Source organism: Vanessa tameamea, chromosome 14 (assembly GCF_037043105.1).
Source record: "Vanessa tameamea isolate UH-Manoa-2023 chromosome 14, ilVanTame1 primary haplotype, whole genome shotgun sequence".
NCBI classification, from domain to species: domain Eukaryota; kingdom Metazoa; phylum Arthropoda; class Insecta; order Lepidoptera; family Nymphalidae; genus Vanessa; species Vanessa tameamea.
In genome coordinates, this window is record NC_087322.1 from 7,851,368 (window position 1) to 7,870,923 (window position 19,556).

Genomic DNA, 19,556 nt, shown 5'->3' on the forward strand with positions numbered 1-19,556 from the left:
TTGAAAGTAATAATAATCCACAGCAACATCTTTAATAAAAAAAAATCATAATCATAATGAATATAGTTCAGCAAACGCTTTGTCATGAAAAAAAATGCTTCTACGCGTTTGGGTTTCACGGCACATTTACTCTGTCTATACACCCGCGAATAATTCTCCATTTATAAATGGATGATGTTCGCCGAGCGTAGATTTTTACGCTAAATATTTCCCTTCGCATCAAATCTCGCTGGAAATATTTTACGGTAAACATTAACAAAACGTTAGGTAAAATGCTACTGTTCGAACCGGAGTATTGCCGCGTTTTAGGATTTATTTAAACGTTTTGTTAAACTTGTTTCATTGATATCCTGTTCAAATATTTGTGCAATGTTAGGTGTTGAATATTCTGTTAAAATTACGGTCACTTTCACGGCCAGCAATGACACATTGTTGCTTTTAATTTACGTAACTTGATAAATAAATTAAATATTAGTTTGTTTTCTTTACAAATAAATTCGTTTTATTTGAGCGAGATTACATTTATGCTCAAAACAAGATGAATTTACAGTGTCATTTCTGAACTAACGTTTATTAAAAGATACAAAGGTTAACGCGATTTATTTACAAATGCTATGAAACGATACAAAAATGTTTTACACTAAAAGAATAATGTCATGTGTCTAGACAGCGCAGATAATATGTGATTAATCTTAATTTCCACAGTAATTACCCAGCTGTTACCGTCGAACAACTTCGTTCGTAATAATCTATAATATTAACCCACAATCAGTTAACTTTAATAGCAACGAGAGGAAAGTTTCTTAGAACATTTAAATAAATTAAAGCCAGTTATTTTAGAGTTACCGGCGCATTAGAGCTATTTAAAGATTCATTTATAAGAGATAATTTGAGTTTATCGTCTTATAGTTCAATTGAGTCTTTCATTTCTAATTTTATTAACATAGTGTTAATTTTATAATTGAATATAAAAGTATAATAGCTACTTATCCCAATGATCTTTTTTTCGAAGTTTACTAGCAGTAATGAAAAAAAAATATCATCTTTTGCTTAATCTCCTTAAATGGTATTTTTATCACGCTCGGAAAATCAATTCTAAAATGAGATTACTCTAACCAACTGAATTAAAGAAGTCGTGACTTAGCGGTCTGAACGTTAGAGTTGATCAAATTATAGACGTTTGTAGTCATTTATATGACGGTGTAAGCTACAACGAGGGTAGAGGGTGTGGGGCGCAGATCTGAACACGCACCATTAGACGCGGAGTTCGAGCCCGAGGCGCAGGCACGCGACGCCAACACTTGTTACAACATCAGCTTTCAACATAATTGCGTCTAATCACATACAAATACGTATCAGAGTGCGGGATCCTATAAATCTGAGAAGGCATTGTGTTTCACATCGATGGGTTTATTTTGTTATCTGGTTTGTAATAATCATTCTAAATGTTATAAATAAAATATCATATTTTTAATATATCATATATTTAATTGATAATCAATATTAACATATTATCTTTTAAGTAGGCACAAAAATACTTATGTTTATTTACTTTTGGTTAATGATGTGTAATAAAAAAAAAGACTATAAGAAAACTGCAATAAATTTGCATTCAGAAAGCGAATAGCTACCATGGTAATGGATATGAAATATATGCCATTCAATAGTTTGTATCATATTAAAGAAAACTTAAAAATAGACTGTATTATTTACTGTAAATAAAAAGGTTTACAAAAGATTCAGCAACAGAGTTTATTCCAAAGCGCTCGATAGCGCAAAGTTAATGGTCACAAGAAACGCCGAACGGCTGCAATGCAATATTTATCACCCGGCCGCGAACGTGCCTAGGAAAAAATGACAAATTCATGTTTCCCACCCGCTGCGGCCGCCCCGCGCCCTGATTTATGCCCGTCGTAATTTTTATCAGAGTGCGGGACCCGGCGCGCGACGTAAACTAGACAGAAATGTTTTCACGACTCGCTTGTTTATAAAGCCATCGACGGGGAAACAGATACGGTCTATTTACACTGCGAGCACTCGTGTTTGTTCACATATCTCTTCAGATAATATTGCATAAACTACGCAATACACTTACTTATTCTATACTTATGTCAACGATATAGCTTATCAATTACTATCGAAATAATTAATGCGGATTATTTACTTATATACCTATTAATAATGAAATTCCTTATCGGATTCGATACGCGTATCTGTGACACGAGGTCGCACGTCTTGCCTATCTGTTGGAGTTACGTGAATATTTTTTCAATGTGAACAATTGTGTCATAGGTGAGCATGAGGAGATTGCATCGAAAAGCTATTACATCGTCGGAGGGCGACATCCACCCCTTGGATTCGACGACGCGGAATAAAATCAGAACGAGAATTGATGAGCTCCCAAAATGTATCGACAAAGACGCTACAGGCTTTATCTATTGTAACAAAATTTACGGACGTTAAAGCTTTTCAGAGATAATATTACATTCGATATGCTTTAGATATCAAAAGATATGGGATAGGGCGACAATATGAAAATGCTTCATGTTTAGACGTTGAAATTTTTGAAATGATTTAAGCAATACAAAATGACAAAAACAAAACAAGTCGTTTCATCGAGACACTCAAAGCGGTAAGTGATTTTAATAGACGAGCAAACAGTCCCCAATTTGAGAAGTATTCCCTCTTCACAAATCGGCGCTCGACGGAATGGTCGCAAATCAGACGAGGAGGGCGAGGGCGCTCTCAAGGGAGAGCCCCTTTGATCCCTAGCTGACCCGAAAATAAAAAAGGTTCGTAATAAAAAAGGACCGACATACGGAAGGTGGCGCCGCTTTTTTATTTAAATTAGAGTGTTTTATAGGGGGAGAGCGATATTGCGTTTTGCCGGTTTCTCAGGGACCGTTCGGTAATCTGTATAAAAAGGTATAGATAGGTAAATTCTAAAGTCCCGAGGACGTTGAACCCGCACTTAAACCAATCCACTAAAATTTAAATCATATGATGGTTATACTTTTTATATCTATACTTTGCGTCATGTAATTGGTTTTTATTTACTAGGCATTAGCTCTTGAGAGCGTGTTAAATAATTCATGAGATTGTTGATTCACGGCCAAAACTTACAAATCACATTCAGGTGCTAATATAAGTAATCTTCTAAAACAATATTATCGCCAACTATTTGACTAACAATAATATAGCAGTACTTAATGACTGCGTTAATTTTTAAAATAGCTTTAAATATAAATCAGTGTCTGGCAAAGGTGGAAACATTGTCGTCAGTATGCGAGCTCTAAGAGTCCTAATCGAGTTGGCTCGGCGCCCAGGACTCGAGATTAACAAGAGTCTATCGGCCGCACTCCGATGAGAGACGAGTGAGTTTCACCGCTTTATTTTCGAACTCATTATCTTTGAAGTGATTTATTTTGGAAGCCGTGGCTGTAAGCCTTGTGCTCGTCGCTCTCACTTTACACATCACGAGATTAGGTCGCTCTAATGACTTGGCATCCGACTGCGAAATTAACGATTGAAATAATAGACGGCAATGAAGTCTGTACAGATACAATCAAGAACACTATTAGAGTATTGTTAAATTAAGAAATACTATTGAGAATTGACTTACCGCGGCACTCGAAACTTATTTGTTACCAGTCAACAGATTCGTTTTTAGTAGTAATATGTTATCTTTTACACATATTTTGAAAGTGTGAAACATGTTAATTTTATATTATATAAACGCCAACAGCGTGTTAAAAATCAATGGCCATCGACTTTATAAATTGAATTGTATTATACAATGAACATAGAATAATTCTACTCGGTGGCAATTTTATTAATTCGACGTTGTTGGCTGGCAGCCAAGTCGAGTAGCGCGGCTTAGATCGTTTAATTAACGACCGTCGAACTTTCGACCTGTTGAAAGCCGCGTGCCTTTACAAAATGAACTTACTTTACACATTCTTACAGCTTTAACAAATAAAGTTTTATATTGCATATTTTAGAACTTGTTTGGTAGCGTTCGCTCGGCGCGAATAGACCGTGTGTTTAGATAATTTCAAATAACGTTTACTCGCTTATCCGTTATGATATTTTTAGGAAATAGTGTAGAAATAATCACATCTTGCCACATTGTTGATCATTTTAATTTTTAATGAAAAAGTTGTTATATTGATCGGATTGATATCCGTTCGTTAAATCAGTACAATAAACTGAATGTTAACGAGTAGTTGAGAGACGATGGCGACAGGAGGCGTGAACTGTTTGGACAGTTGCCACAATCAGCGGGCTGAGCGCAATGTGGCGATAGCATTGCTAAACATTCCACGGCATATTTACAACACACCGATGTAGTACTTCAGAACTGTACAAACAAGACACGTGTTATTTAAATCGAATTTAAGCGAAATGTTACTAACTATTAGTATAAAATATACGACATTATAACACACGAACATAAATAACACAAGGTAACATCATACGAACTCGAATAAATACAAGGTTAGACGTTTGGTTTTATTATCTATGTGGAATTTTTTGCAGATAAAATATTACTGCTAAATTCTGTTTGTAAATACGTATGTGTCGCTTGAGTAAACGTTCTTAAAGTGTCGAATTTACTAAGCGGTTAGCTACGTAGGTATAAAATATCTATAGATACATATAAAGGATTGATGGCTGTTTACTCGTTTAACTCAAAACGGTTTTAATACTTAAACACTGGTATAATATGCTGTATCATTTGTATGGACATTTATTATATGCAGCATACTAATTAATTTAAATTGTTTCGATACTTTTTATGATATTATTTTAATAACATAATTATTACATATCTACTTCTAATGTTCAATCCTATAAATTAGCGTTAATGTAGAAGGTAATTGGATTTAAATCGCTTGTATTTATATTTATAATAAACGTGGAATTTAATTAAAATGCTTACCCCAATGATAGCATTGAGTTCAGTCATGGTGACCTGCTTCGCCCGCTCCACCGCCGACGCCACTTGCTGTTGGTGCTCTTGTGAGAGAAAAGGCAATATTTGCGCAATTATAGCATTTAACCTCTTCGCGATCTCCGTCTGCAAGAAAATACATGGATTGATTTCTAAATATACACTTCTTAACACTAAAAAGACGGGCAGGGGTCTTTTGACCCATTTTGAAGTTCGAAGAATTTCGAAACTATTAGTTTTGGTGCTACGTCCTCCCGTGACTTTTAATGAAACAGTTTATATTTCAATTTACTCTTGATGTTATTGTTATATTATCACCCTGAATTAAATAAACATAACATTTACCTACAAAGACGGCGTCGGGTCATTTGATCCAAGCGGCATTTATTAAGCTAAACAGTATCCATTTGAAGGTAGGTAGTAATATTTACATTATTCTTTTATAGCTGTGGATGTTACATGTGAAACTAATTGTATAGAATAATACCAACTGTTACTTTCGTGGAGCAAACAGTGCTATTTAGTTATTTTACAATGTCTAGGCTGAGCGACCATCAAATATTATTATTGTTACAATCATTGCCTGAGGATCAGTCAGACGGTGAGGGTGAAGATGTGGAAAGTAAATGCGATTCAGAAGAAGAGATAATTCCATCCGAAACGAGTTCTTAAAAAAGTGACGACTCAAATGACAACATACCACTAGGTAATTATTATCTCTTTTCTTTACTTATTCGATAAGAATATTTGCATCAATCGATTACTAGAATTACCAACGTAGATGATTGATATATTATACAATTACATTTAAATATTTTTCATTGTCTTTTCAGCTACTGTACAACGTCAACGATCATTTAGAGGAAGAGGACGAAGGAGGCAAGTGCGTGGGATTCGCGAAATGCAAGCAACGGATAATGCGGATGATAACAGTTTGGTGTCGTCAGGATTTTTTTTAAATATATTAGACCTTGCTGTTATAAATGCATGGATTTTATATCAAGAAGTGACAAACAACAAAGTGCGTAGAAGAGATTTTATACTCCAGCTAGCTTTAGAACTCAGCAATATGTCGGAGGACTCTTCTACCATTGGTTCAATACAACCAGCAATACCGAGGCAGTCAGCCGTAGCTACTAGAAAAAGACGCCACTGTTCTACTTCTAATTGTAAGAATAAATCCAATAAAATGTGTGATATTTGCAAAAAACCATTATGTGGACAATGCAATCAATCAAAAATATATCTTTGTCAAAATTGTAAATAAATTAATATAAAAGTTCTAGTTATTAAAAACTATATTATTACGCAACAAATTCATGTTTGAATGATAATCCCGCCTTTTCTAAAGATCACAAACATATTTGCAATCAAATGCTCAATATGTGCATATTAAATACATTGTTATTATTACGTGGGGTCATTTGACCCCTAGCCGTCTTTCTTGGTAAGATTATTTTGCCGTCTTTTAAGTGTTAAACTTTTAAGTAAATAGTTTACCTTGTAATGTATAACTGCTAGTGAGAAGAATAATCTTATATTTAAGTAAATGTAAGATTATTCTCGTATTTAAGTAAACACGTAAGAGAACAACGTATAAAATAAATTAAATTTCATTTAACACAAACACCGAAGACACACCAAGTACACAATTAAAACAAATGACAATAGTAATTATCTATATCTATGAATGAATTGGACATTAACATTCAATAAAGATGGGGTAATCAATTATTAACAGACCGCTAACAGCGGAACGCGTTTTACATACAAATAGATATTCGAAAATGTTTCCACATTCCATCGCGGACCGGCGACGAGTCGATTCAATAATAGCGTATTATAATTGTAGCCGACAAGTTGGCCGGCTCCAGCTAACAAATAAAATTAAAACTATAAATAATATGCATGCGGTCAAATGAAATGATAAATCGCCGTGTTACCCGAGCCACTCGCGTTTATTGGCTTTGTTCGTATTTTCCGTTTAAATGCACATTAATTTTATTCACAGATTCGCAGTGAATCGAGAACGAATTAACATAATGAGCCTTTTGAAAGTGGTTTTACAACATGACACCTTATATTAACATCACCTTGTGAATATTTTTATTAATTGTTTTGTGTTAATCGGTATTGTTCTGGTCGTACATATATATTTCATAATTCATGTTTATCGACAAAAGAACGTATATAATAAATAGTTTTACTCATATTTACATACTGCAATGAAGATAAATTTGCTTAGATAACCTACATACGGTACACTTTTATGGAAATCAATCTTGAAATATATTTTAAATCTGTCAAATAGATCGTAGAGCAAATGGTGAACACGGTAATTGATATTATATCGATATTTATAAGTTAAAAATAGATAAAAAAGAAACTGAATCGAAATTAAATCAATTTATAATAAAGTAGCGTTTTGTTTAGAATACTTTTCCAACCTTAATTATTAATCAACAACATTCAGGATATAGTTGTTAATGGAAATAGAATTGCTTGGTTTTAGTTATTTCTATACGATTTTAATTCTTGTTTGCATTTAATAGTTATGTACATTGTACACGGCGAGCAGACCGCAGCGAGCCGCGCCGCCACAAATTGTACTTTCATTCCACGCTAAATGGACTGTTTGTCGCGACCCGTGCTTCTGGTAATTTATACCTCGCTTTGCTTTACTTTACTGTTGCAGCGGTGCTTTCGTTTCATTATGTTACGCTTTATCTTGATTAATTCTTTGCTTTTTTTAAATTGTATCAGTTACGCGACATTTAGAATACAAAACCAATAAAAAAACAATCATATTATTTTCAACGCAATTCAACATACCTACACATTTTCAATATATTTAGAAATAAAATGTTCGCCAAACTGAAAAATTAAATGTTCACAGCCCACTAATAGGTAAAATATAATATTCAAATCATGGAATTTCAACATGGACACAAGTACGAAAATATTTGTTCGAATTGTAAATAAATGTATTGTCGGTTGTATAACACGGGCAAGTGACGCGAACAAGCCGCGACGCGCCCGAATTACCGCAAATTACATTACATCCGCCGCGCCATCGCGCCGCATCGCGCTACCCGACACCGCGCGATATCAGCGCGCGAAACATCTGCTCGCTTAAATGTTTTTATTTTTATCCTGTCTCTATTTTGCTATCATAATTGCATGTAGTTAATAGTTTACGATATGTGAATATAAGTACGGACTGTGCGGTAGTTCTATCGTTAATAAATTACAAAAAAATAATGTAATAAGGAGCTTTATCTGTTGTGCTTACTTCTTATTTTCGGATTCTTAGAATAGAATAGTTAAAAAAACCTAGCTTTCTTTAATGCCTAATATAAAAAAAAATACAGGATACATATATTACCTGGCCTTCTTTCAATTTTATTATTTAAAAATTAACTTAATTTTGATACATGAAATTGAAATTTTATTTGTATAATTCATGACTTCTTTCTCAAAACAAAAAGACAACATAAGGTTGACGAACATTGTTTTAAGATTTATTTTATTTAATCAATAATAATGTAACTTATTTTCATTTAAATAAGATTTTTTAAATAAGTTTTAAACCTCTTAGATTTACAAATCGTTTCCCCTTACAGTCCGTAGTTACATAGCGAGATAGGTAGGTAGACGGTATAACTCCCGAACAACAGCTGCGCACAGCGCGGGAATAAAAAAGATCGTACAAAAGGGCCGCAAAATACGTACTTTTGCGGGCTCTTCACAAAAGATATAGTAAGGTTTGTCATTAAGGAGTTCATCCCCGCGCGAGAAATAAAAGAGGTACGTGAGGAGAAAGGGAGGACGGGGTGAAAGAGACATGGGAGGAGGGCGCACTAATGGCTCCGACACTCATCCGCTAATGCCGCGGGTGACTTCTCTTTTTGCACGATTTTCACGTGGTTTAGTCGGTCGAGCTTTTAATCTGGAGTTGCATCTTGCGGTGACGCTCCATTTGTTCATAGATCTATGTATATCTCTGCTTATATATATTATTATGTATGATGTATATGTACCTCAAAATATTATTTATATATATTATGATAAAATATATGAATATATTAATAACGAACATTTTATTGAATTATCATTAAATGATCGTTTGTTTAGAATATTATGTATTCATTTTATGATAAGAATAAGCTTTACATAGACCATTAAATTGTATGGTATTTCAAGTATATTTGACAAATGTGAGAATTCATAGCACAAATTGGTCTCAGTGACTCCAGTGGCTGCAGTGACTATGCAGGCGGCGTCACGATGTGGTTCGGTTCTGCTCAGCGCGCGATGCAGAGTGCATGCAAAAGGCGAGGGCGCGGTGGTGACCTAAATGCAGGTCTCGCTCGCGGTTGCACGCCGCAATTTATTGTCTCTTAGCTCTCTCGGAATACTCACGTCTGACCCGAGAGTAACATGGAGAAGCGACAGCGGATTAAAATTAATATACATATTGTATATATTCTGTTCGAAACAATTTTTAAAAATTTCAAAAATTTCGATTAAAATAAACTAAAAAGTATTTTTTATTTATTCTTATAATTTATTATTTAAATCCTCATCACATAAGTAAGTACTAAAGCATAAACATTTTATACTTTCCATTCGCACACCAATAACCCGAGCTTCCATTATCAATCGTGGATGCAAATTATATTTTTGTTAATTACAAGCGATGACCGTTAAAGCTGGGCATTTGGACCTTTCAATTAGGTCTAATATATTATCAAACGTCGGTATTAGGTTTTATATTAAAATAAGCTCATTAAAATGTAACTCAAGTGATTTTATATTAGATCGACACTTGCGATTCTCATTAAGAGCCATTAGTTAAGTAACGATATAGAAACAACACAAACATTGATAATGCCAGACAGATTTAAGTAGGTAGTCGACAGTTGGCAGTCAGTAATTCAGTAAGTTACCGGTCTCCCTCGAGGCGAGCACTCCGCGCGATGAACTTTTACCGCGATTGTATTCGCGAAACAAACCAAACGGACGTATAGGCAGCCGCGGTCGCTTCCAGAGATTTCGACCTTCATTAATGGATGCCAGCTCTTTTATGAATTATTTATGCATGCCGCGTTCAGTTTATCTTACCCGCATCGCTCTTGCTAAGTTTCCACTTTATTAAACAAAACAGTCGCGCATAGAGAAGGCTCTATTGTATTGTAAGCGACATAGCTCTTATGGCAAGGTAATAAATAATTCTCAAGCGAAATGGCATTCGAGTCGATAAATGGGCTATTATTGCAGTAGACAGAGGCCAACATTATCATCGATTCGTATCGCATTCGCAGAGTAATAATTGTTTAGACATAGCCTGCCGCGGGACATTATTGTCTGGCACATCGACAATGCAATCCCATGGCCACGTCGCCAACTCCTGTCGATTCTCGCTGAAGTTGAGGTTGTATTACATTAATAAAAATAATATCGATATATTATTTTTATTAATGTAATACAATCTAATCTATTCCGTTTAATATCAGTTCTATGTATTTGTTATTCGATATTAATAATCGACACGATGTCTGAGCGAGGGTCGAGGCGTGCCATTAATATTCATTAAAAACAAATGGATAATATAATTATGCGGCAAAAACAAGTTGATTCGAGAGATGTCGAGAGGGTGACTGGTGCGGTGCGAGAGACATCGTTATCTTGATATCGAGAGTAGTGACTGTATCGAGTACGTACTCTCAATCGCGACTTGTAACAGCCCGGCAGCGTCGCCTCGTAATCAGATCGTAATTGCGCGACCAACGAAAGATGGAATTACAAAAAAGTACCGCCTGTCAATTAATGACTTGAGAAATGACTTGTTGTTGCTCTACAAATATAAAATCGAATGTATTTTTTTGTTTTCATAAATAATAATTACATACACGCGTTGTATAAATTAAAAAAATAAGTTCGAGAAACATGTTACACCAATGACATTTAATAGTTTGTGAAGCACCATAAAATTAAGAAAATTAAAGGGAACATCGACCCGTCATTAACATCAATTTAAAAGCCATTTACTTAGAAATATGTCATTAAAATGTATTAAGACGTAATTTCCATAACGTTTGACTAATAAGGTCACAAAGATGTTTGTAATTGACATATCGATTCGAGAGTTGGTAATATACCGGCGACCGGTACCTATTCACAATTGGACGACTCTGTGTTCAGTGTGTTGACTCTCATGTTTCTCGCCAAACAAAGAGCCAGCTTCCTAGCTACCCTTGTTTGTTTAGGCCCATACCGAACGTTTACTGCCCTTTGTGTATCCTGCGTCTCCTGCCTCTCGCTAAAGCGTGAAGCCTTTTTGACTCGGCACTTTTTTCAAGAGCGCTTATAATTGCGTGTGAACCAACGACTTACGGAATTGTTTGGAACTGTGTCTAATCTAAAGTGTAAAGAAAAAATCCAATATTTAATAATATCATTTAATGTTATCAAATGCGATAATCGATAAAAAACATTTAATCTTAGAATAAATAGATATCAACTTCTGTATTAGACATATGATTCTTATAAATTCGTCATATTCGATATTCAGATTTTAGTTGTTTTGCTACTTTTGATGTTTTTTTTAAAGTAGATGCAGAAGCGATCGTATACGGCATACATTCGGTTTTTTTTTTGTTAACCAATGCGTCAATCTTTACGTCTCGTACGATACGAGTCTCGTAAGTTAAGAGTGACTTGATATTTTTTATTCTTTTGAATGATATCTACCTATATATATATATATATATCTGAAAATTTATTGACAGCGATGTCGAATAATAAGTCAAAACCGTCAAATTATTTTCTCCATACTAAAATGTATGGACGACGAATGCCAAAAAGTAAGCAATATTTAAATAAAAATTACTATAATATTGTGAGATATAATAGAAATTGAACATGGTGAACTTATTATTTACACTTCTGTGTCCCCATTTAACCAAAAATACATGTATAAACTAGCCGGTAAATAGCTTAAAAAATGTTAATAGAAAAGGTCGATTTCAGTGTTTGGAGTGATGTTGACGATTAATTTACCAGGTTATTGATACAAATTTTATAAATATCATGCGGTGAAACTTGAGATATATCTATTGAGATACTGAATGTATTTTTTTATCCATAATCAATGCTCCAGTTTTAAGATATTTTAAAAACAGTAAGCGCTATTTTGGCGTTCCGCAAGGACTGTCCTCTTAAAGAAGCTTTTTAACCTTAATTTGATGCGAAGTTTATTTTACAAGTTTTCATTTTAAGCTTTGTCTTTGACAATATATTACTTTAAAGTTCTTTACAATGCATTCCATTGAATTATTTATTAAATCAGCTATAAATTAAACAAATATATTTGGTTACACTTCGCAATTACTACCTTATGCAATATAAAATACAAAGTGATTGCTCAAAATAGTTTTTGTGACGTATTACGTGTATGTTTATTTTGTTAAAGTCTTACCAAATATATTGCCTAATACAAAGAAGAATAACAATTTAATTACTCACACCAACCATCAATTCAATTATTAAGATTTAAAATAAGAATATAACAAGAATTGACCAATACGCTAATATTAGGTAAGGACAGGTTTCGTAGACAAATCAATCAGTGGAGCATACGCGTAACTTTTTGTCGGCATTAACGAGCCGCCTCGGCTAATGACTGCGCGTTTCTGCTGCCTTGTGAGTTGTGAGAACATTGTGTACCGGCACAATGGGGCGCCGACACAATACAACTACAAGTCTATTTTAGTAGTGCTATACCGGCAATTAGTGTAGTTAATTCAAAGTCTAAGTTATACAATCATTCGACGCTCCGCCACTTTCTATGCAAATGAGACTATACATAACAGTATTATATTATAACTAAAATGAAATCTTTAGAAAGTATATCATTTAAGATGATAAATTGAGGATGATCTAGAATATTTTTTGTAAAGAACATGGTAGCTAACACATTAACATTATAAGATAGCGCCGAGTTAATCACTATCTTACGATTTCCTTGCACTGTCCGCTTGTCATGATATCGTCGGTATCATGGATTTGCTACAAAATTGATTGGATTGATTACAACAAATCGTAACAATTTTATGTGATAAATAAATATGATACACAATGTATTATACGATCAGCATACGAATGATAAAGTACCTGATAAAGGCGTGTTAACTGGAGATAAACCTGATATATAAACACTTATATAAAACCTAGCATAATCTCCTGTTAATAAAAGAAACGTAGTAAACGTTCTCTGACACGTCAGAACTTCTCTTAGATTTAAGATAATGATACCTTAAAAAATCTACATACAAACAATTTAAAGAACATAATTTTGCATGTCAATTTCTAATTTGACATGTTCATTTAAAAAGTATGTCATAACCAGTTATTAACCTTCGTGAAATTAAACACTATTAGCAAATGTGTTATTCATTTATGGTAGACGAGTTCATAGCTTTCTCGTTTATAACGGCGAAGTTTGTCCGGCGATAGCGCGATGCGAGGAGATTGAGGCGTGTTTGTTTACATTTGCAGCGCTGTTTGCCAGCTCGTACTGCAGCGAACAAATATTGCTACCCGGCCTCTCGCAATGTAACGAATGCGAATAGTTAATTTAAGATACTATATACATCTGCAGCTTTTAACCTTTATGAATATGGATAGCTTGTCATTTCCAATATGTATGGATTTATTTTTAATTTAATTTATGTTAAATTTTTTATGTATTCATTCAGGCTATTGATCGTATCGATTACCATTTAATAGATTATATCTAATATAACTTATTTGACCTATTAACTACGTTTCAATTAATCAACAGAATATGATAAGTACAAAAATGTAAGAAATTTCCAAATACTGACTTAAATATATTATATAAGTATACATACATATATATGATGGCAACACTGTCATCTAGGGTGTAAATTAAACAAATATTTGATTTTATGTATATGAAGCATAACGGTCGCAGCGCGAGCGACGCGGGCAGGGCGGAGGGGGAGGCCGGGGTGAGTTGGTATGTTTACTCGGTGTGTTTGCGCAGGCTGTTTGGACGCCCAGCGATGCTTATTGTACGCGTTACTTCGACCTGAGCTCAATATTATTTATTTTATCTGACAGCTTTGTAGGAAATGGAATAGACGTCAGAGTTGCAATAACTTATCGAGTTTAGTTACGGTTTCTGAGAAGTTTGCTTTTAAAAAACATATCAATATGTTACAACATTATTGTTAATTAAAAATTTAATTTGACGAGTACAAATAAATGGTCAATCATTTCTTCATATTTAATAAAGTTTCGCAATTTAAATGTTTAACATTTTAAATTTTCCAATTATTAAGAGAACGCATGTGTTAAATAAATAAATATTATGTTAATTTTAAATGTCAATAGGTTCACGCGTATTAATGATTCTATTATATGACTGGATTTTACGAGATATCATGATTTGCATACAAATTTTAAACACTGGAAAGAAGATTTTACATAACATTATGAAACACAAAAATAATTAAGTTTTACACATACTTACTATACATACTATACATACATAACTTACTAATGTTGTTTTAAGAAATATATGAAATACTATGGCATATTTTAGATTTAGACGTACATATTAAAATATATACTTAATTAGGCTCTTCTAAGCAGTTTGAGTATGTATATGTATATATCTATTTATGTATGTTATGAAGTTCGTATAGTATAACCATAATCAAACTGTTTTTATAAATCTTGATAAAAAATGTAAACATTAAGATCATGAGTATTAAAATATTTTGATTATAAATAATTATAATATTACTAAAAACTACATTTTAAATTCGACTTATTTAAATCACAAAATAAAATAAAAAATGCTTTTACCGTATTTAAATTCACGATTTACAAAAACAGAATACAAAGTGTATATTCGAAGCGGCGGCGGCGCGGATTGGGCGACCGCGACCGCAACCACAGCGCTGCGGACAGCCACGTCCGACCCACCCTAGCCTCCCCCGCTAAGCTCCACTTGTCTTTACATACAAGCTGCGATAAAGACAGGGTTATGTTAAATTGTTACTACAAATTACTGTATTTAAAGACTCTATTAGTAACATTATTATGCTCAATTATTCATTGATTCAAAACAAACTAAATATTTTTTTAATAATATCCTAACTTATTATATTAAGTATGTACGTGATTTAAAAATGGAAAATACAAAGTGTATTTTGGGAGCTGCAGCGCAGATTGGTCGGGCGCGACCACAACCGCAGCGCTGCGGACAGCTACGTCCAACCTACCTCAGGCTCCCCAGTTAAGCTCAACTTGTCCTTACATAAACTAACAAAAACAAAATTATGCTCAATTTAAAAAACTAAAAAAATTGCACAATATTTAATTTTATATAAAAAGTAGTGTAAGTTGATTCATAAAAATAGACGACATTGCTAGAAAAATATGACAATTCAAATATATGAGATATGTATCATTAATTTATAAATACATTTTAACGGGAAATGTCTCGGAGTGATCATTACAGGATTAATGAAAAATCAATATTATACGAGAGCGAAGCAACAAAAAACCGCTAGTTATTCATAATGTGTACCTATTGTAGGTACCTGCAGGGCCTTGGTAAACATAATCCCATCCACTATTAACACGTCACAAACAAAACCGGTGTTTTAACGTTAATGAATCATTATCAAACAAGCTATGTTGTACGACATGTGGTGACTCTGTGTGGTCGTGGTGACACGGTGGCATGTACCTACCTATGGCCATGTTTTCCACACGTGGCGCCGCACGCACTACCATAATTACTGCACCTCTATTTCATTAATATAACTCGAGTTTGATCGAAACGGTGCAATTAATAATTTGATGTTAACTAACTTACAAAAAATATGAAATATATGTTTCTTTAGATAGGCCTAGTTGGTTACTTAGCTTACTGATATTACAACAAGCATTAGCATTGCAGATTGTTCACCTGTATATTCAATATTAACGAAAAAACTATTCGTTGTGTTTATATTACCTACAAGACAATAACAATAAGTAACTTCATTTACAACTATCCGAGTCTTGAATAAACAATGTTTGATTTGTTTAAATAGTTTTAAAATCTTATCAATTCGCATTAATAGCAAGAGAGTTAGTGCACTACACGATGAAAATCTCGCTGATAGCCATAAGTACGGGAAATAAGTATTGACGAAGAAAGTACCTAATAGGTGTTTCATTCATTTCATATTTAACTGGACATCCACTTGTATGAATCAATGACACCTACTAGCACCTTCGATATTATCACATAAACACCTATGCTGAACATTTATTATTAATAGTATGTAGATATGGTAAATTATTACTGTTACCGTCTGAGAGTTATGAGAATAAATAAAGGTAGCGGATATTTAAATATCAAATAAAGATCCATGTTATACGATAAAAATAAACATTTCTATGTCACTGTTTTAAATCGTCGTGATAAAATCACTCGTTATGAATATATAAATAAAATAACACAATATACTTTTAAACCGGAATTCGTCGCTTGTAGTTTCAATTCAACTTAAGTCGAGAACCGTTATTACACCGACAGCATTTTTAATTGTATAATTATCGTAAGCCACATCGGCTGCCTATTAATAAAATTCAACACGCCTCGCATGCAATTACTGTTAAATAAACATATCCTTTTTTAATTACCTTGTAAATAGATACCTTTTTACAAAAGGCTGAATAAAAAACTGTTTTTCGTTTATTAATTGTAACCTGATTCGCTGGGACTACTATTATGTAATTACTTACTACTCTCGAGCGTTTCACCCTCGTCGATGAAATGTGAAGGAGCAAGTCATCGTTATTCGTTATATCGAATTTAAAACTTTGTTTTCATCGTAATTACACTTCGCCCCAACCCCGTTTAAAAGTGTGTTGTACTACAACGCTCAGATTGTGTGGGATTCAGCCGTCAATAGCACCGCAGGCTGCCACCCTCTTTATTTGTACGTGTCCCTTCCTCCGTTGGAATTGTTTCACTATTTGCAAAGACTACCCGGACCCATCACCGCACAACTGTTATACTGCTTTCATGATACGTAAATGATGTTTAATGACACCGGCGGCGGAGCCTACTAGAACATTGGTATACTGTTCGGCATCTTACACATAAATTAAGCATGCAGAGCAGTAACGATAGTTCTCGAAATTCTCACAAAGCCCGGGCTGCATTTTTACGAAGTATCACGGTGAATGGTAAATGAGTGAGTCATGGGCGTGTGGTTTACGAGTGGAATAGAAATCGTCTGTTTTAAATGAAGAGTCAAGGAGCGAACAAGGCGTCCATTATTCATGAGTGCCGTTTCACACCCGACCATCGACAGACCCCGGCCGCGGCCCTCCGAGTGAGGCGGCATCAACGCAAACTGTTTCGAAATCAATATCCGTGTCTCAATCAGTGCAATTAAGGCGGCCCCGAAGCGGAGGCCGTATTTGGTGTAATTAGTTTCGCGCCATGTGCGTCGCTGTCGGTAAGGGGCGTAAATAAATAAGAATAAATGCTAGATTAACGTTAACGTGTTCATCGCCTGCCGGACACTGCACTGTAACGCCCATACACGCTATTTGTCACGAACAACATTATTTGTTGATAACATAATAAGATTAGTTCTTACAAAACGTTTACTAAATGGTCTTTCGAATAACCTACAAAAATCTTCAAACTGATTACTTATATTATTATTATTAAGTCAATATTTTCCTTCTATGGTAATCAATTAAACTCAGCGCAGATTATATTTTGGAATTTAATAAATTCCGAGGGACACGTACGCCCTATTTTTTTCACATGGCGCACAAAGCATCGCCGGTGTCATTATAGGGTCCGAATTTGAAAACACAATTAGACTTAATACAGAGGTGATTGTTGTCGACTAAGGGTCGCAGGCGAGGGGTTACGGTAAATCCTTTAATTTGGCTCCCCTATCAAATAATAAAGCGAAGGGGCAGCGAGCTCTGAGCGAACGATATCGCGTTTAGTGGTTTTATTGCAAGCGCCATCTGCCGCGCGCGACGTACTCTGTAGATGGAGAGATAATTTCGCTTTTACAGTGAGGGGCGACGGAGCGTTCATTGTGAGTTGTTGCGTTCATTTAGACAATTCACAACGCGGTACCCGCTTGTAGATATAGCGAGATAGCGCACCCATTATTATACGGGACCCTTAACGACTATCTTTATGTGGATATGAACACACAGTTATAATTTGATACGGAAAGCGGTACGCTACACTGCACACGAAATCGAAATCATCTCTGATATACAGAACAAAACATAATTATGTTGTTTTATCGTGGTTTTATTGTTTCTTGCGTTGTGTGAAATATATCTTCCAATCGTATAATTTAATCTATTCAAAGGCTTTAAGCTTAACATCATTGCACACATTATTTCTTAATTCATTATTACCTAAATTATTATATGCGTAATGTGTAAGGATTTAAGCATGTATGTAAATTGCATTATCTCTGACAAATCGTATAAAAAATATTCATGATAAACCAAAAAGGTGGGTATTTACATTTAAAAATAATAGGCATATAAAGAAACATTATAATACAAAATAAGATAATATGAATACAATTTAGTAGCTACGAACGCTGCAGTATTGTAAAACAAACAGGATTAGGGACATCTCGAGCGTCCCCGAGCCCCTGTTGTTTCATTATAAATAGTAGCTAAGCGGATCGGGCACGTGCAATGTTTTTATCAACGAGAGCTGGCGCAGCGCGGACGCCCCTAATGCAAGGGTAAACAATCCTCCGCCCCGCATATGAATAATTTCGCATTAAGGGTGAGGGAACATTGGCGTGGAGTCGCAATAAACCGTAAATTATTAAATTATGCCGACGAGCTCAATTTTGCTTCTTGTTTTCGCCCACTTCGTACGTCGGTCAACAGTTCGCGATTTATAAATTAATCTTGTAAAATGACAAAAGGTCGCGATCGATATATTTTACCTGTTTAAACATTATTTTTGTCACTATGTAGACATGTCTACAGGTATCCTTTGTGAGAGCAATATTTAAATAATCGTAACGAAAATTATGTTTATTTTAAACATTGTACTGTAAAGCTCACGAACAAATATTTTACAACAAACGAGTACCAGATATAGGGGAAATATGTGCACTGGAGCGTATAGTGTAGGGGTGTCAACGCTCGTAAAACACGTCGAAGTATTTTATCGATATCCCGTGGAGCGTTGAGAACATTGCACATTGCACAACCCTATTGTTTCGCTGTCGCCACTCGTGACACTTCATGAAATCACTCCAGCGTTATGAATTTATTGCTCTTCAACTATTGACTTCCATTCGAAGCGCTCTATCAGCTCGGCACATGATAATTTAGTAGAAGGCGTGTTCGACCTAACATTACATAGATTATTTCTCATATACTCTGTTTGTTTAATGTTATACTCATTTTTTATATAGTAATACAATGAAAGTTATCTGCAAATCTTTTTACGCCATTACGAATAAGTTATTGCGTGCGATAAAATGTTAATAAAATATAT

The 19,556-nt window shown here is 34.4% G+C and overlaps 1 protein-coding gene across 1 annotated transcript in view; it reads right to left on the minus strand.

The window, feature by feature from the left end:
- LOC113398542 (protein groucho-like) overlaps nucleotides 1–19,556 on the minus strand; it is a 52,726-nt gene that overhangs the window by 23,280 nt on the left and 9,890 nt on the right. Inside the window, exon 5 of the mRNA XM_026637321.2 lies at nucleotides 4,943–5,080. Coding sequence (XP_026493106.1) covers nucleotides 4,943–5,080 — 138 coding nt within the window. The remainder of the gene's footprint in view (nucleotides 1–4,942; nucleotides 5,081–19,556) is intronic.